The sequence below is a fragment of the Battus philenor genome, unplaced genomic scaffold, assembly GCF_028537555.1.
Source record: "Battus philenor isolate CCGP_79_NKW_IND1 unplaced genomic scaffold, ilBatPhil1.0.hap1 SCAF_12, whole genome shotgun sequence".
Classification (NCBI taxonomy): Eukaryota; Metazoa; Arthropoda; class Insecta; order Lepidoptera; family Papilionidae; genus Battus; species Battus philenor.
The window spans coordinates 2,937,937-2,959,563 of record NW_027181674.1 but is presented as its reverse complement, the minus strand read 5'-3'; the positions used below and the strand labels follow the sequence as shown (position 1 = coordinate 2,959,563).

The following is a 21,627-nucleotide window of genomic DNA, read 5'->3' as shown; positions in this document are numbered from 1 at the left end:
GGTTTTATTATTGCTTTCGTTAAAGTCGTAACTTTGATCTGTGTGACTATAAAATAAACGAATAAAACTCTTAGTTGTAAATATATTTATTTGTGAATTTAATTCAACTTGTAATGATTAAACTATCATACATGCAGCCCCAACAAATATATTTTTTTCAAAAATAAACATACTTTAATTATATTTACATGAAATTTTGAATCATCGATTATTTTAACATTATAATTAGTAAGCTACCACTGGGTCGGATTATTGATCTGCTAAGAATAGCCGGCCTGAAACTAAACAGTTGCTATTTTTAAAAGAAATTAAAATTTTTTTAATGTATAAATATAATATGAACTTTGTTAATTGGCCAACAATCCGAGTTAGATACATTTCAAACAACTAAAACCTCTTGAAATAAGTTTTGTGTAATAAATAAGTTTTAGATTTAAAAGTAAAAAAAAGAAGTACTAAGATATCTTGTGTAACTTTATTATATATGCCTACACTTAAACCCGTAAAGGATTTCTTAGCTTTATGGAGAAGAAATTTAAGCGTTATGAGTTTTTTTTATTTATTGTATTTATATGTCTGTCACAATGTTTTACATAAGATTTATCATACAAATAGAACATGGGAAGATAAATAAAGTCTATTAAGTAGGAGTTTATTTAAATGATGTCATCTGGAAATAACTCAAGTTTCATTAAGACATTTCCTCGCCGCTACGAATTCGAAATATGATTACTTTGCCTAACTATTTAAAAGCTCGTTTCCAGTTGGTTATTTCAAGTTGCTATGACGTAGTTACAACAGAGTAATAGATATACTTAATGAATAGAGCTTTTATGTGAATCAAGTTTAAATAAGTGTTGATGTCACATTAGTCTCTCTTATAATGCTTCATCTTCACAACTGTGACATATTGTGAAGTAGAGTAGAGTGAAAAATAAAACTAATAAGTTGAAGATCGATAAGAGTTCTGAAAAAAGTTTCAATAGTAGAATATATTTTTTTTAATTTTATGTTTTTAATATGACGATAGCGCTTTCACTGAAAGTGGACAAAGGAACATGTAAAGATTCTCGGAATATGTTGGATACAGGCCGCTTTCAAGAGGTGCTATTGCAAATCTATAGAAAAGGCTTTTGACCATCAGTTAATGTACTACGGCTGAAATTATGATAATGAGTTTATAGGCAGTGATGTAGTTTCCATTATTATTTAAAAAATTATCACAATTAAATAATAACAATTAGATTTATTTAATAAACGAATACTTTTAAAATACAGTGCTGTTCTAAGTAATAAAAGGGTGTTTGTTTATTATAATTTAATGAAAATTAACATCATTCAGTTTCTAAAGACGAAGTTTTGTTGAGATTTCTATAAGTGATCAAATCAGTAATGATAAGTGATGGACGTAGTCAAGCGAATTGGTAAGTACAAGTGTTAGTTCCATGCCATATAGTGCACAGAACAAACACCTAATTTTGCGTTTTGGTTCTGGAATAAAGACCATGGCTTGGCAAGCACGGCGTTGGAAATCGAGCCATACGGAACGTCGGAAGTTCCTGGATCTAATCCACTTCCTAGTGCTTCTGTTGGAAATCTTTCAGAAGAATTTTATTCAGCAGCCAGTATACCGCTTAGGTGACAATAATGTCGTCAAAAGACATCGATAATACTTATTATATTTTTTTGAACAAGTTTTCGATTCACGAGCTAATAAATAATAAAATTATTTTGTTTTGTTAATAAACACTAAATTATGTAAATTTAGAACTCAATTACTTTAGTGTTAACAAAACAAATATAACTCCACTTCGACAAAAGCACGAACATCAAATGCGAGCTTTGAAGCTCTACGCCAAGTCTACAACTATGCTACGCTTGTACTCTACGACTGCTACGAACTAACACAATTCAAATGAGATTTAATTAATACGAATGACCGGCAAATAGTTTTTCTTTCACTTTCATAACTGAACATGAAACGTTTTGATCATCATAATGTGATGTTACTCTACAAAATTAAATTTACTGGTGATTGGTTATAGATGTGAAAGCCTTAAATAGGTGAATGTACATTCTAAAGGTTTTTGCTTTTAAATATTTTTACAATTATACTGTATATAGTGATCACTGTGAAATAAGTTACATTAATTGATTCTTTACATCGGAATGCAACAGGAAAATAACAGAAAGTAAGACATAATTAATTTTAATATGTATCAGAATTCTGAAAACGTTTTTTCTTATCATAAAATCAATATCTTTTGAGTTTTAAATAAGTGTACCATATATTGATTGACATCAAATAAGGTTTATATTCGCTTTTTAAGGCTTTTATATCTATAACCAACTACACTGTTATATAAAATGATTAAGATCTAAAGAAACTTTTAGAAAAAAAAAATCGTGGACTAAAATGTATAACATAATTAGTAAATTGTTGATATCTATATGAAAATCTACTTTATGTGCATAACAACACTAAAGAAACACGAAAAATAGTGACACATATAAGGTAAGTTCTAGAAATAAAAATAAGTTTTTATGTTTTTCTCTAAGCTTACTAAAATTTGTAAGACTTTTCTTCTTTTTCTTTTCTCTTCTGTTCTTTTTTGTGGGCAAATGTGGAAGATATGATGCACGCTGATGTCTTTCAATTATCATGTAATTTTATTCAATTACATACATTAAATTTAGACAGTTATTCAAGCAAAAATAAAGAGAATTAATCGCTCTATTACTGTAGTAAGGATATATGAAAGTGATCATTTTAAATATCATCAGTGTTTACTGTAGGCTTTTTTCAGGAAGCTATTGAAACCTTTGTTGCTTTAAGTCGAAGGATACTCTCATTAAATAAAGGCGTATGCTCAGCTGTAAGACCTTTACAGCTAAATATAAGCCTTAATCTGATTCTAAATTCAATGAAATTGATCTATCTTCGATTCACATAATTTTCATTAGTGATTGTAAGTGATTTTAAGTGAATGATAATATGAATAAGAGAATTAGAATTTTAAAATTCGATACCTAATAATGTATAGTCTGCGAGTGTTTCATTGCAGCTGTGTCGTAAATAATATGAAAAGTAATTTCACTAATTATAGTTTTTAATTAAACCTAAAGGGTTTAATTAGAATAATGGTCAATGTACGGTCCCCTATTTTATTACTTATCGCTACTATCTTTTATAATATTGCCATTTGATAAAGTTATAAATTACTAAAGTAATGAATTAAGTTGTTAGTTTTTAAAATTGGAACGTTTAAATTCATTTTATCGGAACAATGTTTAAGTTCAGTGGGATACTTATCGAAAGACTTATATCTATTATTCATGAATAATTTGATAATATAGTACATTTTTAATTTTTGCTAAATTGTACACTTTAATTATTTAATTTTTATATTGTATTTTAAATGTTTTACAATCAATTGTTAAAAATGTGGATGTCTATTTCAAAAACCCGTGTTATTGGGGTCTCTTGTACATTCCGCTGTCTTTGGTACGCAGAAACGATTTTTAAAATAATTTATTCACTGTCTAATTTTATTTCACCAGTCTTCTCTCATGCTTCTGAATTTATTACAATTTTTCCTGTTTTTTCTCTGACATAATCTTGAATTCCTTTTCATTCCATTACCATTAGGTGATGTATATAGATGATGTATGACCTATTTTCTTTCACCATTTCCTCTAGGACTGCTTTTTTAACAATTTTTATACTGTTATTTTATTTATCGATATATTTTAATATTTCTGCTTTATAATTTTTATTTACTTTTATTATTAAAATGTGTATATCATTACACATCATAAATACAAATAGATGTAATAGATAAAATTTAGTGAAATACGTCGTCATACGAGTATCACGATGGCAGGCATTAAAACATCTAATTTATAGTAAATTAAGGCAGTTATTAATACATTATAAATATAATATAATTCACAGTAATTCCATTGTAGCAGGTGGATTTTTAACGCTTTATTTTTGTAATGAGAAATTTATGGTCACTTGTACTTTCGATATTACAAATATATGTATTACTGTCACTATTATGTTTACTATATTAACCAACGTATACTATCACAAGTATATGTACTACTGTATATATACTATCATAACCATTATATGTATTACCATAGCCAGTCGTCGTGCACGCTGGTGAAAGTCCCTGATAATTCCGTTCTAAGCTCTCCATAGTCTAGCGCTGTTATATTTTAAATAACCCGACCCATGATATCTATCGTTAACGCTACCCTCGAAATCCAGATCTTGAACTACCAGTGAAAAGAATGTACCTCACCAGTATATATACTACTATAACCAATACATGTAATACTGTAAATAGTATCTGTACCACAAGTAAATAATGTACGAAATCTTCGCAAAAATGTCACGTACCGTGAATAATAGTAAGAGTTTCATAATTTATCTTTATAGAGGCCTAAACACCTTTTTATGGTGTGCTGTTAAACTGTAAGTTATTGCCTATAACAGTTGCTTCAATGGTTTCTTTATCGCGTAATAACTTCTCTTTATGATTATCCGGTGAGCGGATCTATGAAGATTTTTATAATGCTGCTATATAGCAGTTGATCTTAGTACTGGTTTTTATTGCGATTTTTACTTTTTATTAGCTACATTATGAAAATCGTGAAGATAATGTAAAACGAAATGTTTATATTAATACTACTTTTAGATTTTTACAATTTGACAATACAGTTATGAATATTATACAGTACTTTATGTATGTTCAATGTGGACTAGTTTGAAAAAAATTACCGTCTACCAGTGACCTTAATAAGATAGTCCATTGACCTTATAAGTGGAGGTCCTACGCAGGACTTTAAGGTCCCAGCGGCTTACAGTTCAACGCGTTTGGTGGCCACTACAACTTCAATTTGCCAATCCGTTGGGCTAATGTCATTTACTTTCATTCGTCTATGGATCCCCTCATTTATTATTCGATCTAATAGGTAAATCCCCAGCGGAGATTTTTTTATGAATAAGCTGGAAGTGGCCTGCATCCTGCGTCTTCCGATGATTGTAACAAGAACATCTGTCCAACAAGTTGGACAACTTATGAATAGAAGAGAAAAAAAAAAGTTAGTAATAAATAACAAAAAAAAATCTCTGTGAAACAAAACTTAAATAAATTGTAAAATAAAGATCAAAAATTAATATTTAGAATCGTTATAGTATTCTGGAGGGAAGGCGAAGGAAGAGGCGATAGATGAAAGGTAACAATGATTAAAAGAGAATGGGAAAGAAAACAGAGGAATGAATGAGAGGTGCTAGGAAGAACAAAAGAAAATGTAAATAACAATATTTTATGAAAAATTTATTGTTAATTCCTTGCTTATACGTGGAAGATAGTGCGAGTTGTCTTTGTCCACTACCACCACAACTTGCATATTCGCTGGGCGATGTCAGTTACATTCGTTCTTCTATGGAACTCTTTATATCTAATACAATCTTGTAAAGAAATCTCGGGCTTGATAATGTGGCTAAGAGTGAAAGGCCATATTTCAATTCCGTTATATCAGATTAAAATTGTTTGCAAAATACCTAGAGCGTAAATTTTACAAGAATTTAAAATAACAAAAGTCTTCTCAAACTTTAAAGTCGGAAACATTTGAGTAGTTTCGTTTCTATTCCGTTTTCTCAACGCGAGTCGACGGGTAACGCCCGAAGCGTATTTTAAAAGCTTTTCGTCCGAAGCTAGCGTTTAAAAAACAACTTTCGCAATTTTAACAACAGGAGGAAACAAAAGATATTTACATCCATAGACAACACAAAAATTTTATAATTTGTGCTACTGGTTTTATTAATTAGTTTTTTGTTTTTAATTAATTCTAAATTTGAATTTGAATATTTATAATAACATACTAAGCTCATTTTTCCGTAAGTTGTGACTAAGTCTATGAACTAATAATTTTTGTAGTTCTGTATAAAAACATAGTGTATTCCATGTCTACACTTCGCAGTAGCATTAGAAGGGGCATGTCTCTCCGAAAGGCCTAAAAGTTTCTCGAGTGGCGGTCGTGTCCTTATAGGCGCGTTGAGGTCAGGAAAAGCTTGGCAGTCATTAGGTGGACCTATGTTCGAGGTCAGAAGTCACTGGAAGACCAGTGATGATGATGAGACGTGACGATCATTGGCGCCCTGTGTTGTAGTGGGACGATCAGCTGACATATCAGATGACTCTTAGTATAAGAAACATGAATACATTTGGTATAAATATAGACGATAGAAAAGAAACATACATTACGATTATTGAAAGGCCAAAATTTATATTAGTCTTAAAACAATTTCATGAAAGTGGGAACCTTTTACCTAAAAAAGGTTATCCTTTCCTTTACAAATAATCTTTTTTACTTTCGACTTACGCGACGTGAAATGTCGAATCTTTTAAAATCAGCGAAATTATTATTTATTCGAAGGGATTTTTTTTTTGCTAAATCGAATTTCTTTTTTCTTATGTCGGTAATGGAGTCGGCTATATTGACTTTTCTTTTATCGAATAGAAGGAAAATTGTAAAGATTTGATGTATAATAATTGCGATTTCGGTTTTATAATAATTTAAAATCTTAAGCCTTTATTTTTTAATATAGAATCAAAAATACATATTTATAAGATAGTCGTTTTTTTTTTCAAACTTATTACGAATAAAACAATCGCATGGCTCAATAAATAAAGATGTGAATTTTAAAAATTGACAATGTAAATAATAATATTGTCAATTTCTTTTAATGATAAAATAATTAACGTATTCAATCAAAACTAATTTTGCCATTTTTTTCAAAAACAATCTATTTTAAAAGTTTGCTATAAATTCACTCAAGGTTTCACAGTTTCGCTGAGAGATCGAATCAGAAATAGGAAGATTCGTAAAATATCTAAGGTAACTAACGTAGCTTAAAGAATTGCTCATCTGAATTGGCAGCAGGCATATTGCTCGTGCAGCAGATGACCGTTGGGGCCGAAAGATTCTTAAGTGGCGTCCACGGGGTTCCCCTAGGTGGACCGGCAACATAGCATGCACTTCTATATCTTGCAGTGGATGGTACATAGTGATGATGACATTCACTCCATAGGAGCTTTTATACCAATAACTAATCAGAGAAAGACAATCATTAACGTTCAAATACCTCATTAATATTTTATTCATTAATTCATTAATTGAATCATGTTTCAAGCAAATTATTTATTTATTAAAATAACTGCTTTATTAGGCATATTATCATATATATATACTTATAATATATAATAATTTTCCAGTCAAATCACGTAATGAAATGGTATAAAAGGGTAACTTCTATAACTCAAAAACTATAACGGAATAATAGACATAAATTGTGTAATAGCTTATTATATCACAGATAGGGCTTACAATATCGAACTAAAATCTGAATACCAGTGTTTGATATTTGAAATTTGAAATATCGGGATACCGGTATTAAAACCGGTATTATTAATAAAAGAATTACTAGTTATGTTTTTATTTATCTCAGTTGTTATATTGATTTGTTAACAAATACTATATGGAATTTATTATTTTTATTATATATATCTTAATTATTATTATATTTATTTATTCTATTACATAGTAGGAGTAGATAGGTACAAAAAACGTGGAAGCAAAAAATAAATACACATTAAATTGCATGTTACATTTTACATGTAACATGCTCATTACATAATTGAAGAAGCAAAAAATATAATTAAATTCAGAATATTTATGAAATAATATTAGTATCTTGCGTTTTGTTTATTAACGTATGCTCTTAAAAAAACATAAACAATCAATCGTTTTATCATCAAGCGTGGACCGAATTTATGTACAAATTAAATTAGATTTATACTGTGCATAAATTCATTTTTATTTACTGATGTAATACCAAAGTACCGATATTTTTACACGAATACCGGTTTTTAATAACGGACAAAAATCGTCTGGGATTCCGGAATCCCGGTATTGTAAGCCCTAATCACAGGCAAAATCTGAAATACAAGGTTTTTAAAGAAATATCAATTTAAGAGGAAACTATGTGTCCCTCTACAACAGTTTCGATCGTGATTTGTTCTATGTAAACCTACACTTTCAAATAATCAATACAACTCGCTCTCTCTTAGGAAATCATTGCAGCGAAGTTACGTTGTAAGACCAAATTAAACAGAATTTTCAATATAACAAATGAAATAAAACATTTAGTATTTGCTTCGGATATAAAGGTGCGCTATATAAACGTGTGTGTTGCGCACGCACTCACAAAAGGGAGCGCACGCAATAGCGCACATGTGTGTAACATTTTTTTTATATATGGCCCCCGCTATTGGGGGCCTCTCGTACCCCTATCTTTATACATACATATTCTTTCAATCCATTCTTTCATGCCACATTTCTGCTATCCCTTTTACTCTGTGACCTTTCATTCCTCCCTCATTACATGTTACATTTTATCTCTATTTCTTTTTGTTCACATTTTATATCACATTTCGAGTTACATTTAATCACATTTTTTCTTACCGTCTATTTAAAATTATTCTTATTTTCTTTAATTTTTATTTTTTTGTATCACTTTTTTAATTATTTCCTTGCAGTATGAGAGGAATTCTTCCCTAGTATCCTTTCCGCCTATCAGGGAGGCTATTGACTCCTTCCTGATTTTAACGCCAGATGTGTGTAACATTTGGGCTATGAGTCTCTAACCATTATATCTAACTTGCAATCTACGACCGCAATTCTCGGTTCACCTACGTCGGGCTACCACTGCTCATTTCACAGATTTTTCCTGATACCTCTTTACTCACATTATGTACACGTCGTGTAATATCTGTGTATTGTAGACTTTTAATAATAAACCCATTATATTATAATTATTCACACGTGCGTGACTTCCCTAAAAAAAGAGTTGTGATCTATCTATTACAATATTTTTTCACTTAAGTAAACACCAAACAAAAACCACAGCAAATTAGTCACACTTCGCTTGTTTAATATTTTAACGACATATGGCGGTAACTTCATTTTAAATATCGTATTATCAAAAGATATTGGCGCTCTAATTGTAAAAAATAAACAAGTAAAACATTTTATAAATTAACCATACTTTTTTAATTTAATGTTTTAATAATAAAGATTGATTACTTTAAGTTAATATCAAGTTTTTTTATTTCGTAAGCTGCATGATTTAACTAAGGTAATATATGATTATATTTTCATTGGAATATTTAATTTGATGATTTTTGTTTCATGAAAAACTAACCTGACTTTTTTGTCGGTTTGATATTTAATATTTGGCAGCTAGGGAAAGCTGTTTTATCTCTCTATCTATACTCCTTGTTCTATAATCTGTGGTTTGTATCAAGGAATAAAAGTGATTTTTTCACACATAATTAAATATTATTTGCATATATGGTAACACAATTTTTTATACGGATTTAAATATTTTCTTCTGTTGTATGTTCGAATGTATCATTGACTTATTTCGCAGTTTAATGACGCTAAAGTTTATAATAAGAACAGCTACCAATATTGTCAATCTTCTTGTTCTTTGTCGTTTACCTTCATGGTCTTGTAATATGCATACAGTTTTATTCACTTGTATCTTATTATGTGCACATCTTCGTTTCAGTCGTATATTTCCGATGCTTGACATAAACCCCCACATACTTCTAACAGGACTGTTTGGAAGCTCCTAGCGTCTTCCGACGAAAATATCAACTCACACACTATTGACATTTATAGATAATTAGATAGCAGATAAGAAAAGATAGAAGGTATACTTGTTCATGTGTTGTTGATGTGTTATACGTACAATTAAAATGTAGTTTTGATAACTTAAACATAAACTGATAAAAAAAAAATTAAAATCTATTTTTCAAAAAATTTACCAAATTTTGAAGGCTATTGAATTTATTGTTTCTGAATCTATCGACAGATAATACCATATACTTTATATTATTGTTATTTAACATTAGCTATATTATAACAGTTATAAATAGCATCTTCGTTATTTCTAAGTGTTAAAAATAATATGAGATTTCAAATTATATCTCAGTGAAGATAGCTTTTAACGAATCAAGACAAAAGCCGTGTGTATATATGTCGTTAGCGCATAATAAAACACGCTGTATAAACGGCCTTTATCTCTATTTGCTTCTTTAACACCAAGTTTAATTAGTTCTCGAGGGGCGTTGTATTGTTGGTTATATATCATGTTTAACATGACAGTATGACGAAATGATTCGAAATCTCGTCTACGCAATGTGAATTTAATTTTTTTTCTACATGGTTAGCTTTGTTCCCTCTCAATGGATATTCAGTAGGAGCTCGGGTTCGTTTCTGCTAAATTACTTGTTATTTATTGTCATCTACTTAAATACCTCCACCGTCTGTAGATTAGAATTAAGATTTTTTGTAGCAAATCATGTAAAGATCGGAGATAGGGTTCAGGGTTACGAAAATACTACTTTTTAAAAAGAAAACTGAACAAAGTAAATATTTAAGAAACAAATATAATATAACTCTGCAAATAAATAAATTGAAAAAATATTTACCTTTTTTGTAACCAGAAACAACACGTAAATATTTATATAAATTTATTATTCTCTTTAAAAAAAAAGCACAACACATGTATGTAAATGAAGCTGAATTCTAAAATTAGCAAAACAAAGTGAAAATAAAACTAATTCAAATTGCGTTGATTTTTAGTTAGAAAGGGAATCACCGAGTTTTGACGGCATGGCGCAATTAGAAACAAAAGTGTTGTCATCTTTTAGAAAATTTAAAAAAAATTAGACCTAAAATAACGCAACCTCGAAAATCTAACGACGCACAATGAAAATTAGTACTAATTAAGCAGCGACGGAACTTCGAAAAAAACCCAAAACGAAACGACGCAAAGCGAGGTATTGGTGTCTTATTTTACATATTATAGACACGCATTTAACTCTTCTTTTGAAGTTACTTACATCATAATAGCGTTTCATATGATAATTTAAATTTATATATTCAAGCTAATTATTAGTCGACATAATTTTATTATTTTAATTACTTATTCATTAGTGTATTTAACTTTTTTTAATTATTTGCTAGATTCCGTTTTACTAAACTAAAATTACAGTATATAAACGTGTTGCAGTATTATTCTTTTAAATATCTTTAATGTAAATACAGTTAAAAAATTATTAAAAAGTTTATAAATCGTGATTTAGGTGTTCTTTGTGAGAACCTCTAAATTTTATATAAATGTTTGTGAAGCGCTTGTCAAAGGTAAATTGTTAAATATTTAACTTAAAGTAAGTGGAACAAGCAGCTTATTCAATACTTTAAGTTTGTAAACGTGTGGTCCAATACCGAGGCCAATCACAAATAATTGTTATTGTCAGCTTTCTAAAGACTAGAATGTTTCGAACAACTTTTATTAATGTCAACCTATTAACATTATTTCAATATTTCAGATACATATAGACCTGAAAGAACTATTTCGCGTCTATTTTTTAACAAGCGTTATTTCGCTTCTACATTTGTTATGAAAATGCTGTTATTTAAGCAACTTTAAAATGGGAATTTCCAGGGAACTCCATTTGCATGTTGCTTTGGAATGGGGGAGGCAATGTGCGCTTCGTGCCGCGTTCGCTAATTTCAGACTTTCGCCTAGAGTGGCTGCGTAGATAAATTTTAAATTATGCTTTTAAAAAGTTAGCGAATCAGAATCCCTGTAGCGTAAAAAGATTTCTATTTAGGCAAGGTTTTAACAGAAAACTTTTATTCATATAACTTTAATAGGTATTCAAAATAAAATAAAAAAAAACGTGCATTGCAAACATCTATGAATATTATTATTCCTTAAATCATGTATTTTGAAGGTTTATTTTATTAAATTTATTATTAGTGTATGTATCTATTTATTATAATAATTAACTTTATTTGTAATTGAAATTTCTTTATCTGTTATTGGATTGTGGAAATCGCCTCTGCGGCATAGACCTCCTCCAGTTTTCTACATCCGTCTTTATTACCTGCTTCTCTCTTTCCTGTAAAGTATCTTTCCTTCTTCTTTTTGGTCTACCTTTCTTTCTTTTTCCATCTAGTTGTATCCACTCCATGCGTTTCCTAGTGTCTACCACATGGCATTGCACATACATGACCCACTCATTTCCATTTAAGATTTCCAGTTTCGGTATGTAAGTTATTTTAGTAATTATTTTGTTTTTTATTTTGTCAGATTATTTTACGTCAAGCATGCGTTTCTCTGTTTTTCTTTGGTGTACTGACAATTTATTTACATCTTTCTTACGTATAGATCACGTTTGGTGGCCATCAAGCAGGGAAGGAACACAATGTCGTATAGTTTACTTTTTATTTTTATGCTTGTGTGCCTATTTTCATAATCTTTTTCAAGTTAATAATTACTTCAAGTAAGTCTCTTCCGTCGAACTTAACAAGGTAGTGTCGATCTTGTGGCTGGAGGGTCTGCTCCGCACTTGCCGCATCTTCATTCAGCGGCTCCTCCCAGATCATGTGATTCCTAATTCGATATTTATAAAGTAAAGGTGATTAAATTGTTCATGTATTTGAATACATCACCAATATACACATACACCGCCATACCTACATCATCAATATCGTCTATCAGCCATAGATTTCCCAAACATTTTCTATAGGAGCAGTTGTAGCATCTTCTTGCAACCTTGACATTTCGTTTCTCCACCTTGTAGGTGGCCGTACTTCGCTTCTTGTTGGTCTGTGGTCTTTACTTTAAAGCCTTTAGGCCCCTGCGGCCATCTGTTCTGCGCTCTGTATTGCCTACGTAGCTGGTGAAGTAATAGAAAAAACCTCGTTAGCAAAGCTATGTTACTATTATTGTGTGTGCGAATATGCTTGTAACTCGAGGTGTTCGGGAGAGAGCCCTGGCCTCACATATATTAAATTAGTTTATTTATATTGTTATTCACTTAAATTATTTACAGAGACCAATTGTATATGTTATGAAAATAATGCTAGAAAAATCTATTTTTATATAAACTAAAATCAGTTTGAACTCTCCTATATTTCACTGTTAAAGCTAAGAATATCCTAAAAAATCGAGATGGATGTTTTTTAGGTCACTTTTACAATATTATTAATAAAGTAATTTTCATTTTCAAGTTTTATTTTTACTTAATAAATCATTAACTAAATAATAGAATTTTTTGATATATTTTTATTTAATGAATTTAATATTTTTTTTACAAGTTAATTTCGACTTATAACACGGGGTTTTATTATTATATCTTACACAGTTTTCCCAAAAAATTTTTAACTGGTAATTTTATGACGCCTAGAGAGAGATATAAAACATATATTTTTCTATTGCTATGCATGTATATACAGGTAGACAATTCAATTACATTAATGTTTTATGACAATAAATTAAAAATCTAAAGTCATAGCTAAACGTGTGATAGCTTCGCTTTTAGTGTGCTGCAAGGTGTTAAGATTTAACGAATTCATTTTAACAGACCAGGTGGTGTCAGTTCCCATAAGTGCTCTAGAAAGTTCTACGACAGCTCAGTCAAATACAGCCGGCGCTCAATTTGAAACGCTCAAAAGTATTAAATACGGATTGTAGTGTTCAACTGGTTTCTTGAATATTCTGTAAGACGTTTTATAATCCTTTAAATTCAAATTTTATGCACGAAAGTTTTTTGATTTTTGTTACCTTTTTGTGTTTTATATAACACTAGCTGACCCCGCAAACGTTGTTTTGCAAAAAAATATTTTTAATTTTCAATTTAAAAATAAGGGTTGATCGTAGAGGGGTGAAAATTTAGGGTTGTATGTATTTTTGTATGTTGTATCATAAAAAAATAAAAACAAAAAATTTCGTCAAAATAATAAAAAAAAATATTTAAGGGTGAACAACCCTTATCACTTAGGGGTAAGAAAAATAGATAGTAGCCGATTCTCAGACCTACTAAATACGCATATAAAATTTGGTAAAAATCGGTCAAGCCGTTTCAGAGGAGTTCAAGTTCGAACACCGTGACACGAGAATTTTATATATTAGATTATCACCAGAAATTTTTTATGGCCCTTTTTTGGGTTTCTTGTTCCCCTATCTTAAAGCTTTTTAATTCGTATTCTCTTCTTTTATCAATACCGCTATATCCTCTATCGGTTTTCACATTATCTTTCATTCTCTTTACTTTCATTTAAAATCCTTATACACATCGCCTCTCTTCTTTCTCCACATTTTTTGATATTTTTGTTTAATACTTTGATTCTACACTTACATTTTATTTCATTTAGTTTTATATTTAATTTAGAACTTATTTATGATTTATCGTTTCTCAATGTTATAAGCGCATTATTAGCAAATTCTTTTAGTCGTCGTTTCAGCCCATACACGCCCACTGCAAGACATAAGCCGCCCTCAAAGATATCTATGGGAGGATTTACCATAATCGCCACACTTAGCAGGCGGGTTGGCGATCACAGTCTTATGGTACGCAGAGGATCCTGCAGTCCATCTTTCGAAAACTAGTTTATTAGCATTTATAATCGTACATAATGAATGCAGTGTGAATTATATAAGACTGTATCCTGAGATTTGAACCCGTGACCTTGGATCGCAAGCCACAATCCTCCACCACTGGGCTACCGGTCAATTTGTTGCAGTGTATAATATGAATAAATATAATTTAATTAAGTAAACCTTGTACATTAACTTATTTATCTACAATAAACTCACAAATATTTGTTGAAATAACGGAATAATAATAATTTAAATTTGGAATCCATCTTAGACTTAATATTCTGCCTTACAAATTTGTATTTGATTTTGTATAATTATTACATTGTATCTTCAATAATAAATGTCTGTAGTATTGTTGTTTATTTTAAATTCTCTTTGTTAAGTTTCCCGATGTTGTTATCGTAGTCGTAGAAATAAATAAATAAAGACTTTTTTGCCATGTAAACACATCCTTAATAAATTTATTCATATTATAGTCCACCTATCATTTATTTTGATCACCTATGTAGGCGCTAGAGGAATGACAGTGGGGTCTAACTTGTTAAAAACTGTAATCAGATTAAGCTCCCCTATAATGGCTGTTAATGGGTTCCAAAAGCATTCTTATCTGAAAATTGTCCACGACAAAAATAGAAATTGTAACAGTAAAAATATTGTTAATTCAATAGTAGAGCTATTTACAGCATTGGTAAACACTTAAAAATATTCCAAATTGTAACAGGGCTATTTTTACAAGTTTATATTTAATAAAGTTTTTAAATTACATGATAGTTCAGAGACTACAAAAAAAGAGTATTGTATACTGTAAACAGTTACGTAAACAGTTAGTTATTAATATAATGAATTCTAGAAAAAGGCCAAACAAACTTTCTTCATCTTTATTGCTAATCGTATGTACGTCGCCTATATATATATATATTTATATATACTAATCAACGAAATGAGTCTTGTATTTTATGGATCTAGATCTATCCGGCTAATTCAGTATATTTAAAAACATTTGTGGCAGCTAAACAACAACTCTTTTGGTATATGCGATATATGTAGATAATAACCTAAATATAGTCGTAAAGTAACTTATAACTAATAGCTTATTTTGGCGAGATTTAGCACCTCGTGTGAACGCTATGCGCTATTAAGCTAATCGGATACGTTACAATGAATGTCTATACTAAGCGGTCGTTAATAGGAATAATTTTAATACTTGCTTACGATATGATTTTATATGAATATCTTATCGCGTTTTTCATTTTTTTGGTTTAGTTATAAATTTACTTTTATTTATTTTAGCATTGCAGTTTTTATTTTACATTTTTCCTAATATTTTTGTTTAGTTCTTTATTCCATAGTCTCACAATTTGTACTTCTTTCTACTCTTAATTATAACTTAGGTGGTCTTCAAGATAAGAGGGAATAGGTTTCTTCCAGGCAAGCATGTAGCATCATAGACCTTGTCGTCATTTAAGACGAGATAGAGGTCTGATGCTTTGTCTATAGTCGATAAAAAAAATTGAAGTTACTAAATATTTCTTAATTGTCAAAGTGACATATAACCCCTGTTACTTTTTTTTTGGTTATGTGGTGACTGACACATTTTCTTGTATTTATTGTCAATATTATGTATTGTCATTTTTAATATTTTAAATTTTTATAAAATTTCGTAGTAATCATTGTTAAATTCAAAAATTATGATTTTGTTTTCTTTTTTTTTGCAATTAATCGAATTTTTAATTTAACTTTCGGCTAGTAAAAATATATATTCGATCTATGTCATTCGAAAATTTGACAATTTAATTTTGTTATTTAATTTATTCCTTATGGCAATATAATTAAAACCAAAGTATATTAAAACTGATAAAATCGACAATTTACGATTGTTTGATGTACAATTTAAATGCTTAAAAACTTGACTCGTGAGAATAATGGACGTTCATAAATTTAAAATTCGAACCTTAGTCGCTATCAAATGGAGGGACTCGAAATGAATAATTGACGTCAGTATCTCCATTATCGTTTAAATACCTTTGAGAAAAATTACTTTGTATTTTTAATTCCCTAAATGAATGTCTTTGTTATTTATAGACATCATTAGTTAAATTAAAATGCAATTACATTTAACATATATTCACCATACTTTTACAATCTTGTCAAAACGATATACATATACATATATGTATATATATATTTATATATATATATATGTATATAATGGCGGACTTAATGCGTTATAGGCATTTTCTACCTCCTGTTGGTGCAGAGATAACAAAAAGGCAGATGTTTAAATGTAATAGAAAAATAATATAAAACGTAATACCAATAAATGATTGGTCATAGGTGTAAAATCTGTAAATAGGTGAATATATATCTTATTTCATGTCAATTAATGTAAGGTACACCATATCCGAGCGGCAGGCGACTGAAACTTGCTGTCGTAGGTCGCGGGGGAGATTCCTGGGATATAATTTATGTAATAAACATTATCTAATATATAAAATTCTCGTGTCACGGTGTTCGAACTTGAACTCCTCCGAAACGGCTTGACCGATTTTTACCAAATTTTACATGCGTATTCAGTATGTCTGAGAATCGGCTACTATCTATTTTCCATATCCCTAAGTGATAAGGGTGGTCCACCCCTAAATTTTATTTTTAATATTTTAGACAATTTTTTTAGTTTTTATTTTATTATGATACAGCATCCAAAAATACATACAAACCTAAATTTTCACTCCTCTACGATCAACCCTTATCTTACATTTGTTAATTAAAAACTTTAATTTTTTTTGCAAAACAACGTTTGCGGGATCAGCTAGTTATATAAGAAAGAGAAGTCACACTTTGTGCTTTAATTGTGTAGGATTGCTACTTATCACAAACAAGTTATCAGGGGATGTGCAGCATCACTCGCCAAGCTTTGCGATTATAGTATGTCCACCTATCTATCTTTGGAGCAGATCTGTGTCTTGTATTAGATATCTATGGCCTGAAATGTCGACGACGAGAGTCTATCAAAAAACGATAGTTTTAGAAATTATAATTAACGTAATTATAATATAGTAAGGAAAATTGTTTTAAAATTCGAATCATTACATATTAAAATAAATAAATGTTTGCTATAAACTAATAAATACATACTGCAGAATGAGTGATACTTTTAAATTTAACAGATGTAGGAGTCTGTTGTTAAAAGAACAGATGTCGGTGCCGCTATGGGCGTTATGAAAGGCAGCCCTGTAATTGGCTGCACTCAAATGCCAGTCCGATTTGGCCTGGCGTCCCGTGAATATTACATTATTTTAACTACCACTCGTCACAGAAAATTTTCTTTTATGACCACCGTTATTTGTGACCTCTCGTACTAACACACCTATTTGTGACCTTTTTTGTTATAGAACAGGGTTTGATATATTTTAATGATTTTTTCAAATTAATTTTCTTTTATTTTTGTACTCTTTTATCATTCTTATGATCTATCTTTCCTCTTCTTTCATTCTACAATTTTCTCTCATTATTTTTCATACTCACTTCCTTCGACTCGCTCCTCAAATATTTCAAATTCGTGTTATATCACGTTTCTTTACCTTAATTTATATTTATTACATAATAATTTGTTTTTTTTTTTGGTGTGAAATAGTTTTATTAATATTTTAACATTGTTGCCTTGTTCATATATTTACTAAGTTAATTTAATAATTAATTAAGACTACAATACTTAAATAGGAGTACGTAAGATATACATCAATTATACATACACAGTATACTATATAATTTACAATAAAAAAGTAATCAATTGTACTATTTATGAACCTCATGTATTGTAATACGATTCTCACTGTATTCTATTTCCGTCACTATGATTCTTTTTGTATTCTGATTTGACTTTATTCGCAGGTGGTGGCGGAGTTCGAAGATGTGGAACCGGAGGCGCTGTACGACGTGCTCCATGACCCTGAGTACCGCTCTGTGTGGGATACCCACATGCTGGCGGCCGAGGACGCGGGCCATATCAACGTCAATAATGACGTCGGATATTACGCAAGTAAGTACTTCATCGTTATCAGTGTACACTCATACTATTTTATATATTTACTAGCTGATCCCGCAAACGTTGTTTTGCAAAAAAAAAATATGATATTTTAATTTACAAATAAAAAATAAGGGTTGATCGTAGAGGGGTGAAAATTTATGGTTGTATGTATTCTTGTATGCTGTATCATAAAAAAATAAAAACAAAAAAAATCGTTAAAAAATATTTTTTTTTTAAGTGTGATCAACCTTTATCACTTAGGGGTATATAAAATAGATAGTAGCCGATTCTCAGACCTACTGAATACGCATATAAAATTTGGTAAAAATCAGTCAAGCCGTTTCAGAGGAGTTCAAGTTCGAACACCGTGACACGAGAATTTTATATATTAGATATATATATTTGTTTACTCATACTATTAGTCATAGGATTTACCCAATGCCTTCAATTCTATACGGTACTCTCATCTCTTTATACCATGTATGCACAGACCGCAGCCCGTCAAATACTGGTGGCCCGCCGACAGCAAAAATAATACTTTCGTACATTCGAAAAATATTGAATTCTATTCCAGAATAAAACCAAAATAATTTTATTACCTATACTTCTGGCGGCAGGCCCGCCATCAGTTGATGATTTGCCCAAGTGGCCCCTAGTCTTAATAAGTCTGTGCAACCATGCTTTATACACTACATCAGAGGTGAAAAACTCCAAGACCGCAGATGTGTGATTTTCAAATTATTAATAAAAGATTCAGGTCGAAAATTTTAAGTAAAAGTGTACATTGGGCAAACGGCTAACTGGGCTTTTATAAATAAGCAATGTGATGCGTGGCAGTTAAAATTTATTAAACCTTTCCTTACCGCAGTACGTTCCGCCGAAGTGACGCTACTGAACCGCGAAGTGTGCTCATTGCATGGCGGTAGGCTGATGTTCGAATTTTCTCATTTAAGTCTTACATATTTATAGATTTTACTGGTATATTAATTAAAAATGGAAGTTAGGATAATTCTTAGTAATTTATTTGGCTGTGATGAATCTTAAAACAGGGATATACCCATAAGCCCACATTTTAATTTTTATGTTCATATTTATATTTTCGTCTTTTGCCAATTTCACTGCAAACAACACACCTTCTACTATGATTTATTCCTACTGTTTTATAAATTGAATGTAAAATATTATTGGCTTACTAGATTATTATTGCGGTGATAATTTTTTATGTTTTAAATTTTAGTTTCCCAATACATAATTAACCTTTGAAGAATTGTTTTTGAGTAAAGGCGCGTTCAATAACAAGATTGTACTCTTAGAGGAATCAATTCAACAACAATAAGGAATGGCAAATGGATGCCACTTAAATGCGAGGTACACGCGGGGCGTCCAATAGAAGCAGACTTACTCCGGCGCTGGAAACGAAAGGGTTAATGTTTGCGGGGCCTAGTCAGTATGGCAATTGAAAGCGGCGATGTACTGACGAAATCTAATTTTCAAAAATCGAACAATTATTGAAAATTGCTTTCGGTATTTGTTATTTTTTAATTTGACAAATGTTGTGGTTGGCTGTTTATACAGAATTAATCCAGTCTTTTTTAAATATAATGTATTTTTATGTACGTTCGATATCGCTTGTGGTTAAGAGCATAGGTCATTTAAACTAACTTATTCAACATTAACTTAACTTAATGATGTTTTACTAATGATGCTTAAAATAATTAAAATGTAATTTATAAATATATTTCACGTTATTGTCACCGTTGAATTGGGCTAGCATTGGGCGTCTTTCGACCGACATGAGATTGAAGAAGCATTAAAAAGAAAATGTTTTTTTTTAATGATTAATAAAAAAAATATTAATAGCACCTGTAAAAATATCAGTCTAGCCGTGTAGAAAAATATTTTTGTTAATTTTGTTTTAATTTAAAATTCCGAAATCTATTTATTCATCGTCTGATTAGCGTAACGAAGTTCACTAGGTTATTAATTAAATAAATAAAAATAACCAATAGGTTATTTGAACACAAATAATAAAATCGACAGAAGAAAAAATAAATTTAGAAAATAAACAGTTATTAAAAGTTTTTAATGAAATAGTATAAAGAATTAAATATTTTTAAACGTGAAACTAATTAATTTTAGCGAAGTTTTTAAAAGCGTGCTCAGATTGAAATTTAATAAAAACTTGCAATATGGCGACCCGAGTCGTTAGACTCCACCGCGTGACGTTTTATAACGAGATAACTTTTAAAAAGCTATGCAAACTAAAGCCTTTTAAAAAAGGACTTTTAAAATGATACACCAAACGTTACTGGAAGTATGTATTTTTGATAATTTTGTTAATAACATATGATAATTACTTTTTAAGTTCAACAATTTAAAAACGTAAACTATGGTGCTTTGTTAACAAACAAATGTTGATTCTTTCACAATGTTTATCTCAGGTTGTAATAATATTGGCATAATTATAATAATAATATTTCACCTTTTTATATAAGTACTAGCTGATCCCGCAAACGTTGTTTTGCAAAAAAAAATTGATATTTTAATTTACACATAAAAAATAAGAGTTGGTCGTAGAGGGGTGAAAATTTATGGTTGTATTTATTCTTGTATGCTGTATCATAAAAAAATAAAAACAAAAACTTTTGTTAAAAAAATTAAAAAAAATTTTAAGTGTGAACAACCTTTATCACTTAGGGGTATAGAAAATAGATAGTAGCCGATTCTCAGACCTACTGAATACGCATATTAAATTTGGTAAAAATCAGTCAAGCCGTTTCAGAGGAGTTCAAGTTCGAACACCGTGACACGAGAATTTTATATATTAGATTAAATAGGTTTAGGAGTAAAAAAGTGTTCTCTACCCTAAATGAAATAAAATACTGTTGTGAGAAGTAAGCCGTATGTTTCGTCTGTACGGAACGCTATTACGAAATGTTTGTATTGTACTAATATTTCTGATGATATTATCGCTGTTAACTCGAAAAGCTATCATATTGTCAATGTTGAATTCATGGTGTGAAAGAGTCCTGTGTACCTACAGAGTATTTAGCTGGATAGACGCTGT

General features: G+C 30.1%; 1 protein-coding gene across 1 annotated transcript in view; it reads left to right on the top strand.

Moving 5' to 3' along the window:
* Window positions 1-21,627, top strand: part of LOC137933054 (START domain-containing protein 10-like) — a 47,733-nt gene that overhangs the window by 7,862 nt on the left and 18,244 nt on the right. The window contains exon 2 of the mRNA XM_068776789.1: window positions 18,425-18,572. Within this exon, the coding sequence (XP_068632890.1) occupies window positions 18,425-18,572 (148 nt within the window). The remainder of the gene's footprint in view (window positions 1-18,424; window positions 18,573-21,627) is intronic.